The sequence below is a fragment of the Muscardinus avellanarius genome (genome assembly GCF_963383645.1).
Source record: "Muscardinus avellanarius genome assembly, chromosome: 3".
Classification (NCBI taxonomy): Eukaryota; Metazoa; Chordata; class Mammalia; order Rodentia; family Gliridae; genus Muscardinus; species Muscardinus avellanarius.
In genome coordinates, this window is record NC_137788.1 from 114253902 (window position 1) to 114280633 (window position 26732).

At 53.2% G+C, this 26732-nt stretch overlaps 3 protein-coding genes across 3 annotated transcripts; all 3 read right to left on the reverse strand.

The window, feature by feature from the left end:
- Window positions 1-6885: 6885 nt before the first annotated feature.
- LENEP (lens epithelial protein) lies at window positions 6886-7281 on the reverse strand (the record flags this gene model as incomplete). The annotated part of the gene is made up of 2 exons (XM_080691912.1): window positions 6886-6977; window positions 7058-7281. One exon carries the CDS (start codon window positions 7279-7281, stop codon window positions 7093-7095), a length of 189 nt encoding a protein of 62 aa, XP_080548038.1. The 3' UTR covers window positions 6886-6977; window positions 7058-7092.
- A 730-nt stretch (window positions 7282-8011) lies between these two features.
- Window positions 8012-17807, reverse strand: FLAD1 (flavin adenine dinucleotide synthetase 1; the record flags this gene model as incomplete). The annotated part of the gene is made up of 6 exons (XM_080691889.1): window positions 8012-8089; window positions 9192-9381; window positions 9462-9560; window positions 11519-11666; window positions 12436-13183; window positions 17727-17807. 6 exons carry the CDS (start codon window positions 17805-17807, stop codon window positions 8012-8014), a joined length of 1344 nt encoding a protein of 447 aa, XP_080548015.1.
- Window positions 17808-22240: 4433 nt separating this feature from the next.
- CKS1B (CDC28 protein kinase regulatory subunit 1B) lies at window positions 22241-26549 on the reverse strand (the record flags this gene model as incomplete). Its single annotated transcript, XM_080691911.1, has 3 exons — window positions 22241-22381; window positions 22935-23062; window positions 26491-26549. The coding sequence occupies 3 exons, from the start codon at window positions 26547-26549 to the stop codon at window positions 22329-22331; spliced, it is 240 nt and encodes a 79-aa protein (XP_080548037.1). The 3' UTR covers window positions 22241-22328.
- Between the last annotated feature and the right edge of the window lie 183 nt (window positions 26550-26732).

A 26732-nucleotide genomic window follows, 5' to 3' on the forward strand; every position in this document is an offset into this window, starting at 1 on the left:
AGCCAGTCCCAGTAGGGCGCAGAAGGGTCCCTCCCTCCTTCTCCCTCCTTTCCTTCCAGCCCTCACTTTGCTCTCAAGCCTTCCCCACCCTCCTCCTTTCCCTCCTTCTTTCCTGCGATCTCCCTTCACCTGCCGCGGTCCCTCTCCCCCTCTCTCTCGCTCCCTCTCCGCTCCGCTCCCTATCTCTCCCGGTCCACCTTAACTGGAGCTCCGCCCCCGCCCCCGCCCGGCGCCCCGCCCCGCCCCCCGCACTCCACCACCCCGCCTGCCCATTGGCCTGAGTGCCCGCCCATCCCGCGCGGGTCCCGCCTCGCGCGTGTGCGGGAGAGGGCGGGGCCGAGGGCTGGTCTGACACCCGGAGAGGAGGGGGAGGGGGCAGTGTCCTCTGCGGCCAGCGGGAGTGGAGCAACTCCCTCAGGGGCTCCCCGTTCTCCACGAGGGGCTTCCGTAGCGTCAGCACCTCGGGAGGGAAGGGTAGGCGAGGCCAGGGACAGGCCGGGTGGGCGGGAACACCCTGGGGCTTGAGGGAGGGGTCCCCAGGGGGCTGTAATCAGGCCCAGGCCCCAGGAGGGAGGGGGTCGCCAGGCCTCCGGCGCTGGCCCCTGGGCCCCACCCTCGCCCCGAGGAGCGGGGGAGTCGAGGCCGCGGGTGCCCTGCGTCCCTCCCCACGCGCGACGGTGCCCCGCAGGGAGGGCCGGCGCGGGGCACGCAGCCTCTGCGCCCAGCCGGTGCCCGCTGCGGCCTTGGCACGGCCCGAGGGGAGGGGCCGGGCCGCGGGGGAGGGGCGCTGGCCGGCTCTCCGCCCCCATCCCGCCCGCTCCCGAAGTGGAGGAACAGCCTCCACCTAGAAGCGACGTCTCGACGTGGATTCGCTCCGAGATCCAGGTGGCCCGGGGGCCTGGGTCTTAGGATGGCCGTCCAGAAGTGGGGCGGGGCAGACCGAGGCTCGTACTTTAGCGCCCCCCACCCCCGCACACACAGGGAAGGGTGGCCTGCGAGGGCCGCAGCGCTGCCCACCCGAGGGGCCCCTCCCGCCAGAGCCAAACGGAGTCAAATCCGGCTCCCTCGGGCCGGGTTCGGCTCCTCAGCAGCCAGCCGGGCCGAACCGGGTCGGACTCGCTCCCCTCTCCCCAGCCCCCTCCGCAGGGGCCTCCCTCCCTCCCTCTCCAGCAGGTGGCTCCGCGGGACACCAGCTCAACCTGTTGGACCACAATGGGCGGCGCCAGGGGGGCCCTGGCCCTCACCCGGGCTGACCCGGGATCCCCGCGCGGGGGGAAGGGCGGAGTCCGGTCCCGCCCGCCCTCCTTCTCCCTCTCCCGGGCCGTGACTCAGCCTCGGGGCCGCTGCCCTGCGCCCCAGCCAGGGGCGGAAAGTGTGAGGCGCCCCTGAGGGCCCCGGCCAAACCAAACAGCCCCCCACCCCAGACATTATCTCACTGGAGAGTTAGGGGGGCTCTAGGAAGGAGGGGAGCAGCTGGCGCGGGGCGCTCCGCCTCGAGTGATCCGCTCCGGGTTTTCCTGTGGTCCCTGTCCCCCTGGGTCCCGAGGCTGGTCACTGCTCCGGGTTTTCATCTTGGCCCCGCAGGACAGATCCTGGTCCGCAGGGCCGGGAGCGGGCGGGGTCCAGGCCGGGGTTTTTCCCTTCCTTCTGCGGTCGGATCGCACTGGCCAGGGGAAGGGCCAGAAGTACAAGTGAAACGGAGAGGGGGCTGCTTCGGGAAAGAGGGTGCGAGGCCGCGGAGGAGAGTGGGGGGCAGGAAAGTGCCCGAGGGCCTCCAGAACCTTGGCGCCAGCTCTGGAAGACCGAGTCGCCCGCCCAGGGCTCTCGCCTCGCCCCGCCCTGGCTCTGGGGGTCCATCTGGACACAACCCGGATCTTTCTGCGGCTGGACGGCCACTCCCTACTTCGGTCTCAGCAGTCCTGGAACCTACTGTTAGTTCCACAGTGACACACTCCTCTCTCTCTCTCTCTCTCTCTCTCTCTCTCTCTCTCTCTCTCTCTCTCTCTCTTGCAATACTGGGTTTGGAACCCTTGGTCTCCGCATGCTAGGCAAGTGCTTGACCACTAGCCTACACCCCCAGCCCACTCTTTCTAACGGTACAAATGGAGCCCTGACTTGAAAATTCCCGCCTATCTCCCAGCTCTCTAGGCCCTTATGGAGACTCAAATTCCCGCGACCGAGAACCCCGACTGTCCCCTCCTTCAGGAACGGCGGGGCTGGACCTAGGAGCTGTCGAGCAGGTGCGGGGTCTGCAAGGGGGTCCCCTGGAGACAGTGCAGACTTAACTCCTAAGGCGACCATCCGACCTTAATATTTGGGGAGAGTGCCTGGAGGTGGTTAAATAGCCTGAGAGTGAGGAGTTTGGTCCTGAGAAGGAGGGACGCGCGGCTAGGAGCCCTGTCCACTTGGGCCGGAGGACGGCGGCCCAGGGTGGCCAGGTGCGGGGACTGGCCGCGCCACGTGCGCCCGCCGGAAGGTCAGCTGCAGAAACTTAGACGCCCGCAGAGCCCGGGGAGACAGGGCTCCGGTCGGCGGCAAGAGAGCCGAGGCTCTGCCTGGCTGCCTGGGGTCTGGAGTGAAGTGGGTCTGGGGGCCTGTCTCGGAAAACGGGGGCTGAGCTGGAAGCGGAGCGTCTGCCCGAGCCAGGCGCCCACCTCTTCCCCGCTACCCTCCTTGCCCCGGCTGCTCCGCTTCCCTCGAGAAACCCGCCGCCCAGGAAACCGCTGGGGGCTCACAGACCGCAGCCCCCCCGCCCGCCGTCCCCCGTCGGCCCCACCGCGACCGCCCAACCCACCTGAAGGGGCCGTGGCTGCCTGGGGTACCCCCCGCCCACCGGCTCCCCCCACACCTGCGGGCAGCACTATTTATAACTCCGCGCCTATTCCGGGCCTCTCGGGCTGGAGCCGGCTGCCACGCGGTGCTAATCGCCGCCGGGATCTCTGCGCCCCCCAGGGCCAGGGGAGGTAAATTTAGCTTCAGGAAGCTCCGGGGAACATTTTCCAAAACTCCACGTCCCAGAGAAGGTGAAACAACCCCTCTGCGCTCTGCCTTTTCCGAGGTCAGCCGCCAGGAGGCGCAGGTCTCCCAGCTCCTAGAACCCAGGCTGCTGGACCTTGGGGGTCGCTGCTTTGAGGCCGGGTTAGGTGAACATTGGGAAGGTATGGGGTGGGGGGCGACCAGTGCATGGCTAGAGGAGTGGGCACGCTCGGAGCTGGTGAAGACTCCAGAGTCTGAGAACCACTGAGAAAGGGGCACAAGTAATGCCAATAAAAGCCCAGGCCCCCGGGTCTGCACTCGAGCTCCGGATCTCTGCCGTGGGACCCCCGCCCCCGCCGTTCAAGATCCTTACTAAGATACCCAACCTATTGCCTGCCCCTTCTCAGACCCCTTCACGATGACCATTGTCCTCCAGCCTGTCACAGGCCACAGCCATTGAGGGTTTTGTTTTGTTTTGTTTTTTTGCAGTACTGGGGGTGGAACCCAGGGGCATTCTACCTCCGAGTTACACCCCTCAGCCCTATTTTTTTATTTTTTATTTTGAAACAGGGTCTCACTGAATTTCAAAGGGCCTCACTAAGTAGCTGAGGCTGGCCGTGAACCTGCGATCCTCCTGTCTCAGCCTCCCGAATGCTGGGATTACAAAGCACCATGCCCAGCTCCACTGAGGGTTCTGTATTGGGTATAACCCACCGGGGAATCCTGCAGAACAGGCCTGTCCCCTCCTCTTGCTGTGGGACTTGGGGGCCATTGCCAGCTCCTCCATCTACCCCTTGTGGGTAGGTGAGGCTGTATCCACCCTTCTCTAAGCACCCTGCACCCCTACACACCCTGCTCCCTGCTGAGCTCTGACGCAGTAGTTTGCAAGCTGGAACCCTGAGTTGAAAGCTACTGTTTTCTTTTCCCTTCTAGAGGAATGGAGAGCTGTGGGTCAGGAAGGATTTCCAGGCCTGGGTAGACCAGGTGAAGAAGACAAAGTTGGGACCCCAAAGTCAGCCAAAAAACCAAGAACAAGGGCGGTTGAAGGTTGAGGCAGGACGTGGGTGCACACGGGTCTCTGCCTCCCGGGACACTCGCGCCTCATCCACACAAGCACCAGCTCACAAAAAGGCAGACTCCTTACGAGAAGCCCTGGGCTTTATTTCTTTTTTGTTTTGAGACAGGGGTGTCCCTATGCTGCCTGGGGCTGGGTTCCATTTCCTGGGCTCAAGAGATCATCCTGTCTCAGCCTCGGAGTAGCTGGGATATAACAGGTACAGGCCACCACACCTGGCTAGCCCTACATTTGAGATCTGAAAATCTGGTTCACTAAATGACTGCTCTATGGAGCTGGGCGTGGTGGCGCATGCTTGTAGTCCCAGCGCTTGGGAGGCTGAGACAGGAGGATCGCACAGGTTCAAAACCAGGTTCAGCTACTTAGTGAGACCCTGTTTCCAAATAAAGTATAAAATAGGTCTGGGAGTATAGCCCGGAGGTAGAAAAGCCCCTGGGTTCCACCCCCAGTACCATAAAATCTAAATAAATAAGTAAATAACTGCTCAATGGTAGAAGTTCTGTCTCCCCTTCACCTCCAGGAAGGAGCCTGTGTTCTGCACCTTACCATAGACTAATTATCTTCGTCTGATCTACTTTGGGGGAGGGTGCTGGGGATTGACCTAAGGGGCATTCAACCTCTGAGCTACATCCTCAGCCCTTATTTATTTTGGAACAAGTTCTTGCTAAGTGGCTGAGGGTCATGCTAACTTGCTGAGGCTGGCCTTGAACCTGTGATCTTCAGTGTCTCAGCCTTCCACATACTGGGATTAGAGGTATACACAGCTCCTGCGTGTGTTGTTGTTATTTGGGTACTGGGGATTGAACTCAAGGATATTCTACCTCTGAGCTATACCCTTAGTCTTATTTTATCTTATTTTAATTTTTATTTGAAAATAGGGTCTCACTAAGTTGCTGAGGCTTGTCTCATACGTACAATCTTCCTGTCTCAGACTCCCAAATTGTGGGATTCCAGGCATGTGCCAGCATACCAGTTCCTGCCTACTTTTTTGTGTGTGTATGTGTGGTACTGGGGATTGAACCCAGGGGCATTCAAACTCCAAGCTATACCCCCAGCTCTATTTTTTTATTCTTTATTTTGAAACAGGGCCTAAGTTGAGTAGGCTGGCTGAAAACCTGTGATCCTCCTGTCTCGACCTCCCAAGTACTGGGATTATTTTTTTATTATTATTTTTATTTTTGGTGGCACTGGGGTAGAACACAGAGGCTTTCTACCTCCGGGCTCTACTCCCAGACCTTTTTAATATTTTATTTGGAAACAGGGTCTCACTAGTTGCTGAGAGCCTCACTAAGTAGCTGAGGCTGGTTTTGATCCTCCTGTCTCAGCCTCCCAAGCGCGGGATTAAAGGGTGCGCCACCCCGCCCGCCTCCAAGTACTTGGATTATAACTGTGCGCCACCATAACTGGTGAGTCTCACTATTTGCTGAGGCTGTCCTCAAACCTGCAATTCTCCTGTCTGAGCCTCCCAAGGACTCGGGTTATAAACCTGTACCTGCACCTGGCTGTTTTTTTTGTTTTTGAAATAGTGTCTTGCTAGATGGCTGAGATTCTCACTACTTTGCGGAGGCTGTCCCTGAGCCTGTGATCCTCCTGTCTCGGCCTCCTAAGTACTGGATTACAGATGTTCACCACGCCTGGCTTCCTGTCTTTTTTTTTTTTTTTTTCAGAACTGGGAATGGAACCCAGGGTCATTCTACCTCCAAGCTATACTTTCAGCCCTGTTTTTTTTATCCTTTATTTTGAAACAGGGTCTCACTGAGTTGCACAGGGCCTCACTAAGTAGCTGAGGCTGTCCGTGAACCGTGATCCTCCTGTCTCAGCCTCCCGAATGCTGGGATTACAAGCGTGCCCACCAAGCCCAGGTTTAGCTTGGGGTTTTCTGTGATAGGTATTAGGATGGGGACTCAAAAGTACTCAGCCCTTTCCCAAATAGGAGGCCGGGCCAGGCAGCTCCTGTCTCTGAGAAAGGAGTCCGGGGAGAGTGCTGAGCTTCCCCTAGTTCACAGGAGCCGGCCCTGTGACTCCGAGCACTCCCAGCTCATACACAGAGCTCATGACAGCCCAGCTTGATCAGGACACAAACAGCCCCAGTGAGCGTGAACCGCTGGACTCCTGCTCCCCCTTGGCCGTGCCCAAGGATTCCCAGTGGAAGGCACACATCTCCATGAGGGCTGTCCAGCTTCCAAGGCCTCCTGCAGCCTCAGGAGGTATAGCTCAGGGGTAGAATCCTCCTGGGTTCGATCCTCAGTACAAAAAAAAAAAAAAAAAAAGTGGGGCTGGAAGCCAAGTAGCCAACTCACTGATGCCTGTCTGGGTGGGGAGAGGCCAGGTTCCTCCCAACCCATGTGTTGGGAGGAGTCTAACTTGGGGTTTTCTTTTTTTCTTTTTCTTTTTTTTTGTTGTAATGCTGAGGATGGAACCCAGGGACATTCTACCTCCATCCAATCTACACCCACAGCCCTATATTTTATTCTTTATTTTGAAACAGGGTCTCACTGAGTTGCAAAGGCCTAAGTAGCTGAGGCTGTCCTCGAACCGTGTCCTTCTGTCTCAGCCTCCCAAATGCTGGCATTACAAGTGTGCGCCACCACGCCCGGCTTCTCAAGGTCTATTTATTATAGGTATAGTTCAGTGATTCTCAAACAGATCTTAGGGGGCATCCCGTTGCTGGCACTACGAGGCAGGGTAAGAGCACCCATCTGGGCTGGCACACCCACTGTGCCAGGCTTGGAGGTGTGCCAGGTCCGGCTGTGGTCTTACTGGGGTCCTGGCCAGCGGGCGAAGCTCCTGCCCACAGAGGTGCGGCGAGGCGGGTCTGGGAAGGGAGGTCCAGAGGGCAGCCAGGGCTGATGGGCGGCACAGCTGCAGGAGGACCCACACGTCACTCTTCACTGGCTGGGGGCCCATTCCAGGGGTCTCCATGGGGCTATGGGAGAGAATGGGGAGCTGAGGGAGGAGGCTCTGCCGCAGAAGCCGGAGCCCCTCCCTCGGCCCCGCCCCGCCCACCTGTGGCGGATGGGGGAGGCGGCTCCCTGTCTCCATTAATCCAGCAGCTCCTTGAGGCACCAGCAACACAGGAGGACGTAGGCGACTTCCTTCAGGGTCCGCTGCAGGCCCTGCGCCCACCCTGTGCCCATCTTAACGACTGGCACCCGGAGCCCTGCATCCCGCAGGACCCCTCCAAGGGAGAAGGGCAGGGCGTGGGCTAGGGGCTGCGTCCGGGGCTGCATGTGGGTAGCGGTTCTGAGAGAGGGTGTGGGAGCTGCCTTCTCTGCCTTTTATCAACTGTCCACTCCCCCACCCCCCTCGGGCCCCATGACTAGAGACAAAGGCCCCAGGGTCTAGCAAAGGAAAGTTCTGGGCCCGGGAAACAGGCTGAGTCAGCCCCTGTGGCGAGGGGTGGGGGGGTTGGCAGGAGGGAGGGCCTGGCCACTAGGCTTCCCTACCTCGGGGCTCAGCCGCTGCCCTGTCTAGCGGCCCCTCCCCCACGGTTAGCACGGCTCAGCTGGCACCCCCTGGTGGGCTCGGGCATCACCAAGGGCCCCTTTCCAGCCTGACCCTCCCTGCACCCCTAGGTCCCTGAGCAAGAGAGATGGCAGGGAACACTTGCTCCTAGTCCCCAGGCTCCAGAGCAGGAAGAAGCCAGAGCATCCTCGATAGGCCAGAGGCTCAGTTTATTGACAGGTGACACCCGGGGCGGCCCCTCCCCAGCGCAGAGGCAGGTCACTTGCGGGAATTGCGCTCCTCGTCCTCGTTCTCCAGCTGGTAGGCTGGACGGTAGGTGGGGTGTCCTCCAGGACCCGGGCACTTCAGGGCGGGGTTCTGCACCGTGTTCTCCCGACTCCCCAGCGACGTGTACCTGGGGGGGAAGGGGTGACAAGCGCGTGCTGGGCGGGCTCTCTTGGTCGGGCTCCCCATCCCGGCACCATCTTCCCCCACCGTCCGGCTGCCCTAATGACCTTACCCTCGGTCATACAGGATACAGTATGGGACAAAGAGCTGGCGCAGAAAGTCCCAGATGTTTCTGTAGGTCCAGTCCTGGGAGGTCAGAGTCAGAGAATCATCATAAATACTCCCAAGCCGGGCGTGGTGGTGCATGCTTGTCATCCCAGCATTGGGGAGGCTGAGACAGGAGGACGCGGTTCACGGACAGCCTCAGCTATTTAGTGAGGCCCTCTGCAACTCAGTGAGACCCTGTTTCAAAATAATAAGGCCAGGTGTGGTGGCGCACGCTTGTAATCCCAGAATTCAGGAGGCAGAGACGGGAGATCTTGGTTCATGGACAGCCTCAGCTACTTAGTGAGGCCCCCTGCAACTTAGTGAGACCCTGTTTCAAAAATAAAGAAATTTTCTTTAGATGTGGTGGTGCATGCTTGTAATCCCAGCTCTTGGGAGGCGGAGACAGGAGGATCGCACAGGTTCAAAGCTAGCCTCAGTTACTTAGTGAGGTTCTCAGCAACTTGGTGAGACCCTGTTTCTAAATAAAATAGGTCTGGGAGTATAGCCCGGAGGTAGAAAAGGCCCTGGGTTCCACCCTCAGTACCACACACACACACAATAAATAAATAAATAAATAAATAAAATTTTAAAAATTAGGGCTGGGGGTGTCACTCAGAGGTAGAATGTCTCTGGGTTCCATCCCTAGTACTGCAAAAAAAAAAAAAAGGAAAAAAGAATAAAAACTAGGGCTGGGAGTTGGGTGTGGTGGCGCACGCTTGTAACCCCAGCACTTGGGAGGCTGAGACAGGAGGATCGCGCTGGTTTAAAGCCAGCCTCAGCTACTTAGTGAGGCTCTCAGCAACTTAGTGAGACCTTGTTTACAAACAAAATATAAAATAGGTCCAGGGGTGGAAGGCCCTGGAGTTCCATCCCCAGTACCACACACACACACACACACACACACACACACTAAAAAGGGCTGGGGTATTGCTCAGAGGTAGAATGGTAGAATGCCCCTGAGCCCATCCCCAGTAACCCCCCCCCCAAATGTATATGTATATTTCCAAGGAATGAATGATTAAGAAACCCTGCCTCCCCTGGAGCTGAGGCTCCTTTCCTCAGGCTCTAGCCTCCTCCCGGGGGGCCAGGGTCAATGCCTGACAGGGACCAGGGGCCTGGAGGCAGGAGATCCCCCCATTACCAGCAGAGGGTTGATACGCATGAAGGAGGGCCAGCCGGGGTCCGTGGGACTGAAAGGGCCGAGGCTACAGGAATAGGGGTCGGTCCGGCGGGTGCCCATCAGCACAGCCTCCAGCTGGGGGTGCCGTGCCTGCAGCTCGGCGAGGGCCTGCTTCATGTCCCCCTCGGCCTCCAGCACCTGCAGATTATATCTTAGGAAGGAAAAGAGGTGGGGGTCAGCGTGGGCCCTGCCAAGCCCCTCTCAGAGCCCCAAACGCCCGGCCCCTGGTACCTCTTGATGGTGTCCTGTAGAAACTGCTCCAGCTCAGGGAAAGGGGAGATGCTGCGGATATACAGGATCTGGAGGGGTTTGGGAGCATCAGGACATTTCCTGGGGAAGGGGAAGAATCCATAGGCTTGCCAGCAGGGACAGGGAATCTGACTTTCTGGAGAGCTCACTATTCTCCTTGGCCCCTACCACTGATACCCTCCTCCTTCTCCCCTCCTGTCATTATCCAAGTGTGTGTGTGTGTGTGTGTGTGTGTGTGTGTGTGTGTGCGCGCGCACGCGTGCGTGTTACTGGGGATAAGGCACAGGGGCATTCCAACTCTGAGCCACATGCCCAGCCCTATTTTATTTTGTTTGTGGTACTGGGGATGGAACCCAGGGACATTTTACCTCTGAGCTACATTTTATTTATTTATTTATTTATTTATTTATTTATTTATTTGGTGGTACTGGGGGTGGAACCTAGGGGCTTTTCTACCTCCAGACTATACTCTCAGACCTATTTTATACTTTATTTTGAAACAGGGCCTCTAGCAGGGCGTGGTGATGCACGCTTATAATCCTAGTATTTGGGAGGCTAAGACAGGAGGATTGTGGTTCACAAACAGCCTTAGCTACTTAGTGAGGCCCTTTGCAACTCAGTGAGACCCTGGTTCAAAATAAAAAGAATAAACACTTTGGCTGAAGTTATAGCTTGGAGGCAGAATGCCCTGGGTTCTATCCCCAGTGCCACACACACACACACAAAAAAAAAAAAAAAAAAAAAAAAAAAGAGAAAAAGGAAAAAAGAAACAGGGTCTCACCAGGTTGCCCAGTTGAGTTGCCAAGGCTGTCCTTGAACCTGCGATCCTCCCATCTCAGCCTCCCAAGTGCTGGAATAGCAGGCGTGTATAGTCGTTCTTTTTTTTTTTTTTTTTTTTGGTGGTACTGGGAGTGGAACCCAGAGGCTTTCTACCTCCAGGCTATACTCCCAGACCTTTTATTTGGAAACAGGGTCTCACTTAGTTGCTGAGAGCCTCACTAAGTAGCTGAGGCTGGCTTCGAATCTACGCGATCCTCCTGTCTTAGCCTCCCAAGTGCGGGGATTACAAGCGTGCGCCACCACGCCCGGCTTGTCGTTCTTTTTAATCCCGTGGTCCCACCGCCTCAGGAATGCCCACTATGACCTCTCAGTTTCCAACCTGAGCATCCATTTCTGGTATGAGATTTCTGGGAAATCTCACCTCCCCGATGGGGCTGTGACTGACCCTCCCTGTGGTCAGGAATGGTGGCTGCACATGTATCCCCAGGGCCTGGGATGGATCAGCTGTTCAACCACAGGCATGGTGGTGTACACCTGTAATCTCAGTACTTAGGAGACTGAGACAGGAGGATCATAGGTTCGAGGACAGCCTCAGAAATTTAGTGAGATTCTCAGCGACCTAGAAAGACCGTTTCAAAAAATAAATAAATAAAAAAAATAGAGCTGGGGATGTAGCTCAGAGGTAGAATGCCCCTGGATTCAGCCTCTAGTACCAAGGAGGGGGGGGGGCAACAAAAAATGTAGCCGGGTGTGGTGGCTCATGCTTATAATCTCAGCATTTGGGAGGCTGAGACAGGAGGATTGCGGTTCGCGGCCAGCCTCAGCTACTTAGTGAGGCCCTCCGCAACTTAGTGAGACCCTGTTTCAAAATAAAGAATAAATGAGACAGGAGGATCGCGCAGGTTCGAAGCCAGCCTCAGCAACTTAGACCCTGTTTCCAAATAAAATATAAAAATAGGGCTGGGAGTATAGCCCGGAGGTAGAAAGCCTCTGGGGTCTATCCCCAGTATCACAAAAAGAAAGAAAGAAAAAGAAAGAAAGAAAGAAAGAAGGAAGGAAGGAAGGAAGGAAGGAAGGAAGGAAGGAAGGATAAAAATAGGGCTGGGGGTGTAGTTAGAGGTAGAATGCCCCTGGGTTCCATTCCTAGTACCAAAGAAAAAAAAGGAAGAATGTAACTGAGAGGTCACCATGGCTGCCCCCGCCCAGATCCACCTGCGCACCACCCCCGTTCCCCCGCTTTCTGGGCGGGGCAGGCCCACCTCTGAACAGCTGCGTGGAGGAGGTGCAGGAGCACCGTGCAGTCCTTGCCCCCGTTGAAGCCCAGGCAGAGCTGAGTGAGCTGGTACCGGTCCAGGGCAGTCTCGATGGTCTGAAGGGCTCCTGCTACCTTTTGCCCCAGAGAAGACCCTGCTGAGCAGGCAGGGAAGAGGGCATCAGAGAGATGCGGGTGGCTGTGCCACGGGCCAGGCTGCCCCTGTCTACATCCCTTTATCTCCCTACATTCAGTGACACCCGTCTTTGCCTTGGTCTCAGGGTCTTGCTCCTGGGTCAGGGGCTGAGGGGTGCGTGTGGCGCCCTGGCTTCCTGCCAGGCCCTAAACCCCAAGCTGCTCCTCTCGGGCCTTCTGTCCTCCTGTTTGCCTTTGCCTATCTCCCAGCCCAACCAAATCCTCCTTATCACTGGGCCCCAGAAGCTGCCTCTAACCCCCATCAAGGCTCTCTCCATTCCCCACATCTCCTGCACCTTCAACTGCCAGAACTCTACCTTTGTGTGTGTGTGTGTGTGTGTGTGTGTGTGTGTGTGTGTTACTGGACCTACCTCCAGCTATACCCCCAGCCCTATTTTTTATCCTTTATTTTGAAACAGGGTCTCACTGAGTTGCAGAAGGCCTCACTGAGTAGCTGAGGCTGTCCGCGAACCGCAATTCTCCTGTCTCAGCCTCCCAAATGCTGGGATGACAAGCGTGCGCCACCACGGCCGGCTCAGACCTTTTTATGTTTTTGTTCTCAAACAGCATCTTGCTAGTTTGTCGAGGCTGTCCCTGAACCTGCGATCCTCCCGTCTCAGCCTCCCAGGTACTGGGATTACAGGGGCGGACACCACACCCGGCTTAGGCCTGAGCTTCTAGACCTACGGGGGCACCCGCGGTCTGGCCCTGCCTCTGAGGAGCCCCTACCTGACTCGGCCAGTCTGTAGACAGCCTCGCCGGCCCGCTCCACAGCGTTGGGCTCGTAGGGCACCAGCGACCCCGGCGGCAGGTGGGCAGTTAGGTAGGCCAGGCAGTGCTCCAGGACTTCTTCCTCCTCCGAGTCCAGAGTCAGCTTCACCTGATAGTAGTTGCTGCCCCAGTCAGGGTAGGAGCCCAGGCCCAGCTTCCGCCCAAAGTGGGCCTGGGCTTCAGCCAGGATGGGGGCGATGGAGGCCTCCCCAGCGGCCACGTAGAGCTCCTTTGAGTGGAACTGGACGGCTGTGTTCTGGAACAGTCCCTTCAGCCCCTCGAGCACTCGCCTCAGCAGCTCTGGGATGCCCGGGAAGAGGTACACGTTTCGGACGGAGACCAGCGGGAACCTGAAGGGGCCTCCGGTGCGAGGATCCAGCCCGTAATGCAGGCGGGCCGAGGAGGGCACCAGCGACAGCTTCTCCCAGCCCTTCCCGTGGCCGAGGGACTTGACGGCCTCTTCCAGCTCCGGGTGAGGCTTGAGCTCCTCCCCGAAGGCCTGGGCCACTGCCTCGAAGGTGACATCGTCGTGCGTGGGGCCGATGCCCCCGGCAGTGAGGACGTGCGTGAAGCGGCGGGAGAAGGCGGCCACCTCGGCGGCAATGACAGCCACCTCATCGGGCACCACGGACACTCGGCACACCTGGACCCCCAGAGAGCGCAGCGTGCGGCACAGGAAGTAGGTGTTGGTGTCCTGAGTGTGTCCCTGGGGGTGAGGGGGAGGGCGTCAGTGACGTCACGATGGAGGGCAGAGGGGGACAGCTAGCTGCATTTATCTGCTGATGGGGTGGAGGAACCTGGACTGAGAGGGAAAATCCTTTTTTTCCCCCCCAGTACTGGGGGTGGAACCCAGGAGCATTCTATCTCTGAGCTACAACCCAGCCTTACTTTTTATTATTTATTTATTTATTTATTTATTTATTTATTTATTTATTGTGGTACTAGGGGTGGTACCCAGGGGCTTTTCTACCTCCGGGCTATACTCCAAGAACTATTTTATACTTTATTTGGAGACAGGGTCTCAAAGTTGCTGAGAACCTCACTCAGTAGCTGAGGCTGGCTTCGAATCTGTGCAATCGTCCTGTCTCAGCCTCCCAAGCGCTGGGATTACAAGCGTGCGCCACCAAGCTTGGCTTTTTATCCTTTATTTTGAGACAGGATCTCACTAAGTCGCAGAAGGCCTCACTAAGTAGCTGAGGCTGGCCACGAACCACGATCCTCCCATCTCAGCCTCCCAAGTACTGGGATTACAAGCGTGCGCCACCAGGTCCAGACTTCCAAGCAGGTTCTTTATTCTGTCTGTTTCTTTGTGGTACTGGGGATTGAACTCAGGGACACTACCTCAGAGCTACATCCCCAGACCTTTTATTCTTTCTTTATTTTTTACTTTTTTTGTGGTACTGGGGATGGAACCCAGGGTCATTCTACCTCTGAGCCACATCCCAGCCCTATTTTTTATTCTTTATTTTGAAACAGGGTCTCACTACTTGCAGAGGGCCTAAGTAGCTGAGGCTGTCCATGAACTGTGATCCTCCTGCCTTGAGATTACCAGCGTGCGCCACCACGCCTGACTATCCCTAGATCTTTTTATTTTTCTGAGAGTCTTGCTAAATTCCTGAGGCCAGCCTTGAACCTGTAGTCCTCTAGTTTCAGCCTCCCACCTACCCAGATTACAGGTGTGGCTTCAACTCTACTTTTTTTTTTTTGGTGGTACTGGGGTTCCTGAAAGCCCTTCTACCTCCAGGCCACACTCCCAGACCTATTTTTTATTTTTGGAAACAGGGTCTCTTAAGCCAGCACGGCTGGCTTCGAACCTACACGATCCTCCTGTCTCCGCCTCCCAAGCGTGGGGATTACAAGGGTGCGCCACCATGCCCGGCTTCAACTCTACTTCTGAACTCTCTCTTTATCTGCTCTCCTTTCTGTCCCCTTGCAACCAAGCAGGACCCGAGCACCTTTCACCTGGACAATAGGAAAGGCCTGCTGGCTAGGCTTCCAGCTCCAGCCACAGTGCCTTTCCCTGGGAGACTTCTGGGTTGGCATCCTAAGGAGTCACTGTGATTACATCACATTTGTTGTTTCCAACTGTATGCAGAATAAAGTTCACATTCCTTTGCCAGTATTTGAGGCTGCCAGTCTGTGGTGTGTACCCTATCTTCTTTGCCAGCCTCATCTCTGTGTCTCTATGAAAAGTTCTGTGGTTAAGAATTTATGTTCTGGATGCTGGGCGTGGTGGCGCAGCTTGGAATCCCAGCATTTGGGAGGCTGAGACAGGACGATCGTGGTTCGCGGCCAGCCTCAGATACTTAGTGAGGCCCTCTGCAACTCACTGTGACATGGTTTCATAATAAACAACAAAAAAAATTGGGCTGGGAGCCGGGTGTGGTGGCTCACGCTTGTAATCCCAGCATTTGGGAGGCTGAGAAGAGGATTGAGGTTCGTGGACAGCCTCAGCTACATAGTGAGGCCCTCTGCAACTTAATGAGACCCTGTTTCAAAATAAATAAAATGAAAGCCAGGTGTGGTGGCGCACGCTTGTAATCCCAGCACTTGGGAGGCTGAGACAGGAGGATCTGGGTTTGCGGCCAGCCTCAGCTACTTAGTGAGGCCCTTTGCAACTCAGTAAGACCCTGTTTCAAAATAAAGAATAATAAATAGGGCTGGGGGTGTAGCTCAGAGGTAGAATGCCCGTGTGTTCCATCCCCAGTACCGCTTAAAAACAAACAAAGAATCAGGCTGAGAGTGGAGCTCAGAAGTAGAATGCCCCTGGGTTCTATTCCCAGCAAAACACACACACACACATTAAAAAAAAATAGGGCAGGGGGTATCGCTCGAAGGTAGAATGCCCCTGGGTTCCATTCCCAGTACTGGGGAAAAAAAAAAAAAAAAAAAAAAAAGAAAGAGAAAAAAAAGAAAAGAATGTGTATTCTGGAGTAAGGGAGACTCGTGCTGGGAACCCCGTCTCTACTGCTTCCTAGCTATGTAACCTTGGGCAAGTTTCTCAATCTCTGAGCCTCAGTTTTGTAACCTATTAATTCACCCCCCCAGTACTGGGCACTGAATCCCGGAGGGGCGTTCCCTCACTCAGCTCCGCACGCAGCCCTTTTTATTTTGATGGGGCCTTGCTAAGTCACCCAGGCTGGCCTCAACCTTGCAATCCTTTAATTGAAATCTATAATAAAAGCGCCAACTTCCCGGACATGTTGTGAGGCTGAGTAAAATGAGATTTGTGATGTAAAAAGTGTAATGCCAGGCTGCCAGGCTCTGGAAAGTGCTAAAACACAGGAATCGGTAATATTATTACAGCCGGGCGTGGTGGAGCACGCTTATTATGATCCCAGCATTCAGGAGGCCGAGACCGGAGGATCGTGATTCACGGACAGCCTCAGCTACTTAAGTGAGGCCCTTTGCAACTCAGTGAGACCAGGTTTCAAAATAAAGAATAAAAAATCGGGCTGGGGGTGTAGCTCAGAGGTAGAATGCCCCTGAATTCCATCCTCAGTACCGAAAAAAAAAAAAAAAAAAAAAAAAAAAAAATATATATATATATATATATATATATATATATATATATATATATATATATATCAAACCCCGATGCATGAAATCCTAGCACTTGGGAGGCTAAGACAGGTGGATTGAAGGTTTGAGGACTGTCTCAACAACTTAGAGAGAGACCTCGTCTCATAATAGAATATAAAATAGGGCTGGAAGGGTAGAACATCTCTGGGTTCAATCCCCAGTGCTAAAACAAACAAACAAACAAAAAATAAATCTGATACCTGCCACGTCCTCTAGTAATTAGTAATACCCCCCACACACACACTAAGGATAGAACTCAGGGTCTTTCTACCTCCAACTGCACCCTCAGCCCAATTTTTTATTCTTTATTTTGAAACCGGGTCTCACAGAGTTGCAAAGAGCCTCACTAAGTAGCTGAGGCTGGCCAAAAACCATGATCCTCCTGTCTCAGCCTCCCGAATGCTGGGATGACAAGCGCGCGCCGCCACGGCCGGCTTCTCTAGTAACACTCCTGACCATTCAGAATGGATTCCTCCCTTCTACTAATGTCCTTCTAGCTAATTATCCACTCTACTGAGTGGCCTTGGATTATTTCAAAACAGATTAAATACAACATTTTTTTTTTTTTTTCGTATTGGGGATTGAACCCAGGGGTATTGTGAGCATTCTACCTCCAAGCTACACGGGAAGCCCTATTTATATTATTATTATTATTATTATTATTATTATTTTTTTTTTTTTTTTTTTTGGTGGTAATGAGGGTGGAACCCAGGGGCTTATCTACCTCCAGGCTACGCTCCCAGACCTATTTTATACTTTATTTGGAAACAGGGTCTCACTAAGTTGCTGAGAGCCTCACTAAGTAGCTGAGGCTGGCTTCGAACCTGTGCGATCCTCCTGTCTGTCTGTCTCTCTCGGTGGTACTGGGGTTCTTGGAAACCCTTCTACCTCCGGGCTACACTCCCAGACCTATTTTATGTTTTTATTTGGAAACAGTGTCTCTTAAACCAGAGAGGCTGGCTTCGAACCTGTGATCCTCCTGTCTCCGCCTCCCAAGCCCTGGGATTACAAGCCTGCGCCACCTCGCCCGGCCTCCTGTCTCTTTTGAACAGGGCCTCACTAAGTTGCTGAGGGCCTCCCTAAATTGCTCTAGCCGGGCGTGGTGGCGCACGCTTGTAAATCCCAGCATTTGGGAGGCTGAGACCGGAGGATCCCGGTTCGCGGACAGCCTCAGCTAACTTAGTGAGGCCCTCTGCAACTCAGTGAGACCCGGTTTCAAAATAAAGAGTTCCATCCCCAGACCCGCAAAATAAATAAATAAATAAATAAATAAATAAATAAATAAATAAATAAATAAAAACTGTCGAGGCTAGCCTCAAACCTGCCATCCTTCCTGTCCCAAGTACTGGGATTATAGGGGCGGGGTAGTGCAACTGACTTGGATATAACTTAAATATACAACACATGCACCTGCACCTCCTCTACTCGCTGAGCCCCTGTCTCGTGGTGTACCCCTCTGCCGCTACCATACTGCCTGGCAAAGCAGACTTTGCTACCAGTTTTCCCACAGAATCACTAAAAGGAGGAGGGTCAATTTTCTCCCGAATGTCTGGGTTCACTCCAGGCCCCTACTGCAGCAGGTAAGGGGCCCCCCTCCCTCGACAGCACGTGAAGGGAGCCCTTAAAAGCAGGAGACCGCGGCGCCCCCCTCCTCTGCCCCGACACACCTTGAGGATCTCATCTCCAACAATGATGATGCCCGCCGTCACGCTGCGCCCCTGGGGAAGTTCAGAGGCCCTAGATGCCATGGTCCTGCCTTCTCTGCCCCTCCGCAAGGCCCTCCAGGAGCCACCCAGGCCCCCAAGTAGGGACCGCAAGCCCAAGGGGGCTGCCAGCTTTACAGGGCACCGGGGGCCATAGCCTGGGAACAGGGTCCGGGTCGAGGGAACCTGGGAGGAGCCAGAAAGTACAATGGAACAGAGGAGTGCATGTTCTTTATAACAATACCGGCGTCCTCTCTAACCAGGCCGACACGCGCCTCCTTCATTACTGCCTCTTTAATATAATAAACGTGTTCTCAACCTCCCTCCCCACATGCTCCGATAAATGCCTCCCAAGTCGGCCTCTAGTCTTCTCAGAATCACCTCTCTCTCGGGAACCCACCACTTTACAAGTCTTCTATAGGCCGAGCCCGTCCGCTCAGGAGTACGCTCTATTCGGGGCACTACACCTTTAAATGTCTCAATTCCTCGGGGGCATCTGCCCCTTTAAGTGTCTACCTTACCCTGGGCTCGGCCCCTTTAAATGTGTCCCCTCCCTCCACCCCGATCAGAACCTCGGCGCCGTCTCCTGCGGGATCCCGCACCCTTTCTAGCCCGGAACCCCCTCTTCCCGCCAGGCTTCCGACCACTGAACTCTCCAGGCTCTCACCCGCCTACTTTGTCCCTCCACCGGGTCTTTCCCTCTTTCCTTTCCTCGTGTCCCGGGACAGCTTCCGTACTCAGAGTCCCGCCTTACAACGCCGACCAGTGATTGGCTGTTTTGGCTGTCGCTTAGACTCTTCCTCGTGGTCCTATTGGTGTAGCCGACCGCGGCTCTCCGGCTTTACCCAGCAGGTGCGAGCCGTGCTGCGTTGTTATTGGCAACAACCACGTGGTCCTGCCGCGCCAAGACCCGCGGGGCCGGGCTTCAGCCCACGGGGGGCGGGACCTAGGAGGTTTGGGGGTGGAAGTTGTAGCTGGAGGTGCCCTAAGGGCCCTGGGTCGCTGCGTTTCTTGTACTGAAATAAATGGACGGTTGATTCTAACCTCCGCTGTGTATCCAAATCCTTGCATGCATAGGCTGTTTTCATGACCATGGCTCTAATTCTAGGCTAGGGAAGGGGTCACAGGGATCCCAATTTTATTTTTATTTGGAGCTGACCTTGGGCCTGGGCTCAGACTTCTGAGTTGCCGGGACTACGGCCACGCTACTTGCAGGGGGCTGAGGTTTTGTTTTATGTCAGAAGTTGAGAGAATGTTTATCATTGCTTGTGGGGTAGGAAGGCTTTGGAGTAGGTGCGATTTAATTTTTAATTTTTTTGGTACTGGGGATGGAAACCAGGTGCATTTTACCTCCGAGCTACACCCCCAGCCTATTTTTCTTTCTTTCTTTCTTTGGAAACAGGGTCTGAGTTGCAAAGGGCCTAAGTAGCAGAGGCTGTCTGCAAACCGCGATCCTCTGGTCTCAGCCTCCTGAATGCTTGGATTACAAGTGTGCACCACCACGCCCTGCTTGGACTTTTTTATATTAATCACCTGGGAAGATATGTGTGCATGTGTGTGTGTATTGCTGGGGATTGAAACTAAGGCTTTCTACCCGAGGTGCACCCCCAGCCCTCTTGTATTTATTGTTTTGAAACAGGATCTCCTGAGGTTGCTGAACCTATCACTACATTGTGGAGGCTGTCCTTGAACGGGTGACCCTCCCAAATTCTGGATTACAGGCATGTAATCCCTGTTGGGATTTTTTTTTTTTTTTTGGTACTAAGGAAAAATAAATATTTTATTTGAAAATGGGGGTCACTAGGTTGGTAAGTCTCACTACTTGCTGAGGCTATCCTCAAACCTGTGAACCTGCTGCCTCAGCCTCCCAAGTACCAATTACAAGCATGCACCACCAGATCTTACTACTCAGATTATGACTCAGTGGGGCAGTGACTGAGACTCCTACTTATCCAGACCCCACGTGATGCGGCTGCTGACCATGGGCTGTGACTTTAGTACAGACGAACATTTATGATTCGAGGATTGCTGAGTCACATCTACCTTGTTATTTTTGTGTATGTGGTACTGGGGATTGAACCAAGGGGTATCCTGCCTCTGAGCAACATCCCCAGACCTATTTTTATTTTTCTGAATTTTGAAACAGGATCTTAGTTACCGAGGTTGGCCTCAAACCTGCAATCCTGTCTCAGCCTCCCAAGTCTTGGGATTACAGGCGTTCACTACTATGCCCAGCCCAGCCCAGCCCAGCCCAGCCCAGCTAAGGCCTCATTTTTATTCTACTAAATCCTGTAAGATAAATGATAAACATGCCCAATTTACAGGTGGGAAACAGACCCAGCAAGGCGAAGGGATGCCACATAACCATAAAACACTACAGGCGCAGGCCTGTAATCCCAGCACTTGGAGGCTGAGACAGGAGAAACACAGGTTCAAAGTCAGTCTTGACAACTTAGTGAGGTTCTCAGCAACCTAGTGAGAGCCTGTTTCCAAATCAGAAATAAAATCAGGCTGGGAATATAGCTTGGAGGCGGATGCTCTGGGTTCAATCCCTAGTACAAACCAAACCAAACCAAACCAAACCACGGTGAATGGTAGTGCCAAGTTTCAGTACTTTTTTTTTTTATCAAGTAATAAGCCCTGTGCCCCCCTCCCTCCCTTTTGAAAAAGCCATTCAGGAACTGGACAGTGGTACTCACCTGTAATTCCAGTACTTGGGAGATCTTGATCACAGGTTCAAGGCCAGCCCGGGACATTTGACAAGATCCTGTTTTAACATGAGAAGGGCTGCTGCGCGCGGTGGCGCACACTTGTAATCCCGCACTCGGGAGGCTGAGGCAGAGGACCGCGTCCTGGTGTAGTGACAGCAGCCTCGCTCTGGCACCTTTGTTGTAGTCCAGGTGATATTTGGCCCCCTTTCAAAACAACCGTGTCCCCATCCTTTATTAGTTTACTCACAAACATAACCACACTCTAGAATTACTTGGAGAGCTTGTTAATACACTGCTGGGCCCAACTTCCAATACAGGACCCAGTGTATCTACGGTAGCAGAATTTGCATTTGGAACACATTTCCAGGTAAAGCCGATGCCTTTGCCCAAGGATGACACTTTGAAGAGCTGCTATTCCAGGGAAATGCGGAGGAAAGAATGGAAAATGGGAGATTAATCTCCCTTACTTGGTGCCGCTACACTTCTTCGTGGGCGACCTATGATTTGGTGAAGTGTCCTCTCAAACAGCTAGTTTACCAAACACCTGTTTCCTCACAGTGTAGCGCTTAACGCTCAGAACCCCCGCACCCAGTCTGCACTCCTAAGCAATTAATCAGAATCTCTAGGAACGATTTCAGTGCTTGCAAAGCTACCCAGACGGTTCCGCTGTGATGAGTGACATCTGAAAACTACTCAGAACCATTCCGGGTCAGCAGACGTGGTGCCACAGCTCAGCGCCAGAGCCTCTGGCGCACCTCCTCCCTCAACCCTCTGTGCCCTTCAGATACTGGGGCCATTTCCTTTTCTTTTTGTGGTACTGAGGGTGAAACCCAGGGGCTTTCTACCTCTGGGCTACACTTCCAGACCTATTTTATATTTTTGAAACAGGGTCTCTTACGCCAGCGCGGCTGGCTTCGAACCTGCGCCATCCTCCCGTCTCCGCCTCCCAAGCGCGGGGATTACAAGCGTGCGCCACCACGCCTGGCCTATTTTATATTTTATTTGGAAACAGCGTCTCACTAAGTTGCTGAGAGCCTCACTCAGTAGCTGAGGCTGGCTTCGAACCTGTGCGATCCTCCTGTCTCAGCCTCCCTAGCGCAGGGATTACAAGCCTGCGCCACCACGCCCGGCTACTGGGACCATTTTAAAGGCAACCACGGTTCATTTGTTTTGATGAGATGAAGGCTGTCCGTACAGCTCTAGCCCAGGCTTGTCACTAGAATGGCATATATTTCAGTTGATGTTTGACAGCAAGTCTGCTTACAGCAGATTAAAAGCCAGTTACCTGAACGTTCACATTAAGCCTTGTTATCGCAGAGCTGAGGGGCGTATGATCACCACCACGATACTGAACGTGACGGTCACCCCGAGAGGGAGGGAAAGACCCTGCAATCAGTTAGGTTATAAAAACTTTCTCTTTAATCAAGGCTTTTAACATTAACAGATTTCTCAAATAAAATGGAAAGTTTCCAATACATTGAAACATAAGTCTGCAAGTCACCATACATATAACACCCGCAGGAAAAAATAAAACAGCAAGTTTACACACTTCCGCAATGGCGGCGGGCCGATTCCCAGCTGCGTCCTCCACCTGCCAAGGGCGTTCTGCTGGCCACAGAGCACCGGGCTTCGGGGTCGCACCCAGCCGAGGGTGAGGCCATGCGGCACACATCTGGCAGAGCGGGTGGTGGTGCCACTCAACCAGCAAGGCAGTTACCAGCACATTCAAACAGTGTATTGAACATCCTTTAAGTATCAAAGTGGGGAACAAGAAGGCAACAGAATCAGTTATCAGAAGGGCGTCAGAGGTAAGGACAGCTGCACAAAGCTGGAGGCCGGGCAATGCTCGCCAGCTTCATTTCTTTGGCTTCTTGGGTAGTGGCCGCCGGAACAGCAAGATGTGAGGTTCTGGAAGAACACGTGAAATCTGAGAGCCCAGCTCGCACCGCTCTGTGCCCAACCCACAGCACATTCCGCTGCCGCCGCCCAACTAGCACCCGCTCAGATCTTCAGAACTGATTACCGGGGAAGCACATGGCTGTAGAAGCAGACCCAGAAGGCGGGCCTGTCTGCCAAGTACAGATCGCTAATAGCAGTTCTTTTGCTATGTCTGTACAGCCCTGGGGTGTCCTTTATTAGTTTTGCCTGGCAGCTGGGTGTCTGCTGTCTTATCCAGAAATACAGTTTCCTTTGCTTATGTGGAACAAACCCAAAAACTTGTTTTCTGATGGGGAATGAAGCAGGGGTACGTGTGGCCTGACGGAATTAAGATTAAAGGAGGTTTTTCAGTAACGGGCTGCCTTCAGATCTCCCAGATCTTTACTCTTTTGGCCACCCTAGTTTAGCCAGCCAGGAAAGACGGTAAGCCATCCCTGCTACCCTGCTGCTCTGGCTATGCAGTCACAGCCCTCCTTCTCGCGGCATAGCACCCTACATGGCTGCGCTTAAGCACTGCACTGACCTGGTTCATGGATCATATAATGAACCCATCCCTGACTCTGCTGAACGCCAAGATTCCTCCATTCGGATTCAGACATCAAATGGGTTTTAGGGACCAGCTTGGCTATGTCCTTGGGCAACATGACATGCCTGTAACAGAAACAGGGGAGGTAGAGGGTTTGTGTCAATACTGGGTAGTCTGTTAGACAAGAAGGGAGAGAAACAAACTGGTGCCAGGGAGTATACACCAACTTACAATGAGTGGGCTGCAAAGGCTGGGAATATCGGCCAAGTTATGTAAATTCCCACAAACACGTTATACATGAACACAAATTAATGAGAATTCCAACGAATGAGCTTCTAAGACCCAGGCACTGCTGAAAGAAACTTCTCTGCCTGCACGGTCTTATAGGATTCTGATTACCCACAATACAATGGGAGTCCCACAGAGCACATGGTGTTAACAGCTGGAAACCAGTATTAAACAGGATTGGAAACTGGGTGTGATGGCCCATGCCTGTAATCCCAGTACTTGGGAGGCTGAAACAAAAGGATCTCAGGTTCAAGGCCAACCTCAGGAACTTAGCAAGACTCTGTTTCAAAATAAAGAGCTGGGGATGGTACCAGGAGTGGCGGTGCACACTTGTAATCCCAGCGCATGAAAGGCTGAGACAGGAGGATCACACAGGTTCGAAGCCAGCCTCAACTACTGAGTGAGGCTCTCAGCAACTGAGACCCTGTTTAGCTTGGAGGTACAATGCCCCTGGGTTCAATCCCCAATATCACAAAAAACCCCAAACCAAACCAAACCAAAACCCCACACACATACAACAACCCCTACCCTCCAAATAGGATTAGTAAAGGAGAGAACTGATTCGTGGAAAGGCCTGAAGGGAGATAAGGAGTGCTTTATAGTAACTCATCATAAAGCACAAAATGTAAACATCTATCCTGAATTTCATTTTCCTAACTCTGAAGGGATGAGCCATAAGAGCTGGGAACTTGGAAGCTTTCCTAACCAAGGGCATCTCTTCATGAAAACTATACTCTGATCTGAATAAGACTATCCGAGATAGACTTCATTACACTCAATGAAAATGGACTAACTGTTCCCTCTGTAGTAGTAACAGGTTTTTTTCCCCCTCAAAAAAAGATAATTGTAGTCTAAATGTCTAAAAATAGTATACATTCTAACATGCCCCTGGCACAAAACTTGGCTTGAATACATAGAGAAATTAACAAAGAGCTGGGGCATGGTAATCCCACGCTTGGGAGGCTGAGACAGGGGGATCGTGCAGGTTTGAAGCCAGCCTCAGCTACTGAGTGAGGCTCTCAGCAACTTAGTGAGACCCTGTTTCCAAATAAAGTACAAAATAGGTCTGGGAGTATAGCCCGGTGGTAGAAAGACCCTGGGCTCCACTCCCAGTACCAAAAAAAAAAAAAAACAAAAAAACTTAAACCAAAATGCTACTGCTAAGAGTTAGACCTTCTGGGGGTGGGTGGGGGCTGAAACTAGTGATTTCTCCCCAGCTGCCCAAATACTGTATAAGCATATAGTTTTAGTTTATTTTTGCAGTACTGGGGATGGAACCCAGGGGCATCTACCTCTGATCTACACCGCCAGCCCTACTTTTTATTCTTTGAGACAGGGTAACACTGAGCTGCAAAGAGCCTCACTAAGTAGCTGAGGCTGTCCGTGAACCATGGTTCTCCTGTCTCAGCCTCCCAAATGCTGGGATTACAAGCGTGAGCCACCATGCCCAGCTAGCATATAGTTTTATTTAGTAGTTCAGACGTACGGAAAAGCAGGTGATCACAAGAAAATATGGCATAAAGATGGTTATATATTTATCAACACATCCAATTTTCTTTCTTTCTTTTTTTTTTTTTTTGGTGGTACTGGGGGTGGAACCCAGAGGCTTTCTACCTCCGGGCTATACTCCCAGACCTTTTTTTTAAATATTTTATTTGGAGACAGGGTCTCACTAAGTTGCTGAGAGCCTCACTAAGTAACTGAGGCTGGCTTCGAAACCATGCGATCCTCCTGTCTCAGCCTCCCAAGCGCGGGGATTACAAGCGTGCGCCACCACGCCCGGCAACACATCCAATTTTCTAAAGTGCCCAAAAGCAAGCCCTGAGCTAGGCTGGGTGAAGAGACACAGAAAAGCAAATTTCAATCAATAATCACGGAGTCAAGATACAAACTAGGAAGCTGTCTTAAGTATTACAACAAATACAGATCGCCGTACTGCTAACATCTGTGAAACCCTTGTGTTTTCTCTCACTTTCCAATGTGGAGTTAAGGATTTATTTAGAATCTATCATATCCAAATGCCACATTTAGTGGAAAGATTTCTCTCTGCACCATCCTTGGGGGTCAGCTGTTTAGCATCTTCTAAACCACTCCAGTTAAGGCTGCTTTCTCTTTACTAATTCTGTGTCTTCAGCCTCATCTTCTGCAGTTTCCTCTAGGAAGCATTCCCTAGCCCTCCCTCTTCCTCCACAAGTTCTGCACACTTCAACACACCTTTCTAGAGTCTAATCCAGTCAAACAGATTTAAGTTTGTTACAGTAGAGACCATGTCTTTTGTTTTGTTTTGTTTTGGCGGTACTCGGGATTGAACCCAGCGGCATTCTACCTCCAAGTTATATCGTTAGCCCTAGTTTTTATTCTATTTATTTATTTTGCGGGTCTGGGAGTGGAACCCAGGGACATTCGATCTCTGAGCTACACTGCCAGCCCTATTTTTTTATTATTATTTTATTTTGAAAAAGGGTCTCACTGGGTTGCAGAGGGCCTCACTAAGTAGCTGAGGCTATCTGTGAACAGCAATCCTCCTGTCTCAGCCTCCCAAATGCTGGGATTACAAGCGTGCCCCGCCACGCCCAGCTTCAGAGCCCAAATCTTAACCTTTGCTTTTTAGCACACCTAAAACCTGTAAGCACGCCATAACTGTCGGAGTATTTGAAGGGCACCTACTAGGCACACATCCATTCTTTTTCAGTGCTCCTGGCCATTTTTTATTCCACTTCAGTTCCTCGAACGAACCAGACCACCACGCCCTGTATCTCTTACGTAAATTAACAAGCAACACGTAACGTTGCTTATTAATAATCCGTACGTATTACTTGCATTGGAAAATAAATCTGCAAAGGGCCATTACGTAAATTAACAATAAGCTCTCAGGACTCCCCTAGCACTAAAGGGGGTGGGGGGCGCAAAGAAAATTCCATCTCCACTTCTGGACCTTCTCTCAGTAAGCTCCAACATATTTCCTGCAAGGCGAGCAGTCTCCAGAAGGCATGTTCAACTTGACCCATAAAGTAGTGAAGTGACCCAGGAACCCCCGCGAAGGTAGGTGCTCAATGCTCTAACAAACTTCAGTCCCCGCTTCATTGTGTAAGGAGCGCCGCTCGCCCTGCGCGCAGGCGCTTTACGCGCTCAGCCAACCCCACACCCATCCCGTTAACCTCCCGCGCATGCGCCGATCCTGCGCCGGGGGTCCCAGGTACCAAGCCCTCCAGCCCTCGTTTGTTGGGGCTCACGACCTCTCTATGGCCCCCGCGCCGGCACTAACCGGTACTCGAACTCCTCGTCGTCGTATTTGTCCGAATAGTAAATCTGTTTGTGCGACATAATCGCTCTCCCTGCGGGCCTCCAGCCCCGCGCCGCCAACCTCCAAACAACTCCCAGCAGCACGCGCTCCCACCCCCTCCGGCCTCGCTTTCAAACACACCGCCCGCACTTCCTATTGGTCCGTCTGGTTTAGGGCGGGACAGTCCCATTTTAAGGTCTCCTATTGGCTTAGATTTGCTTAGC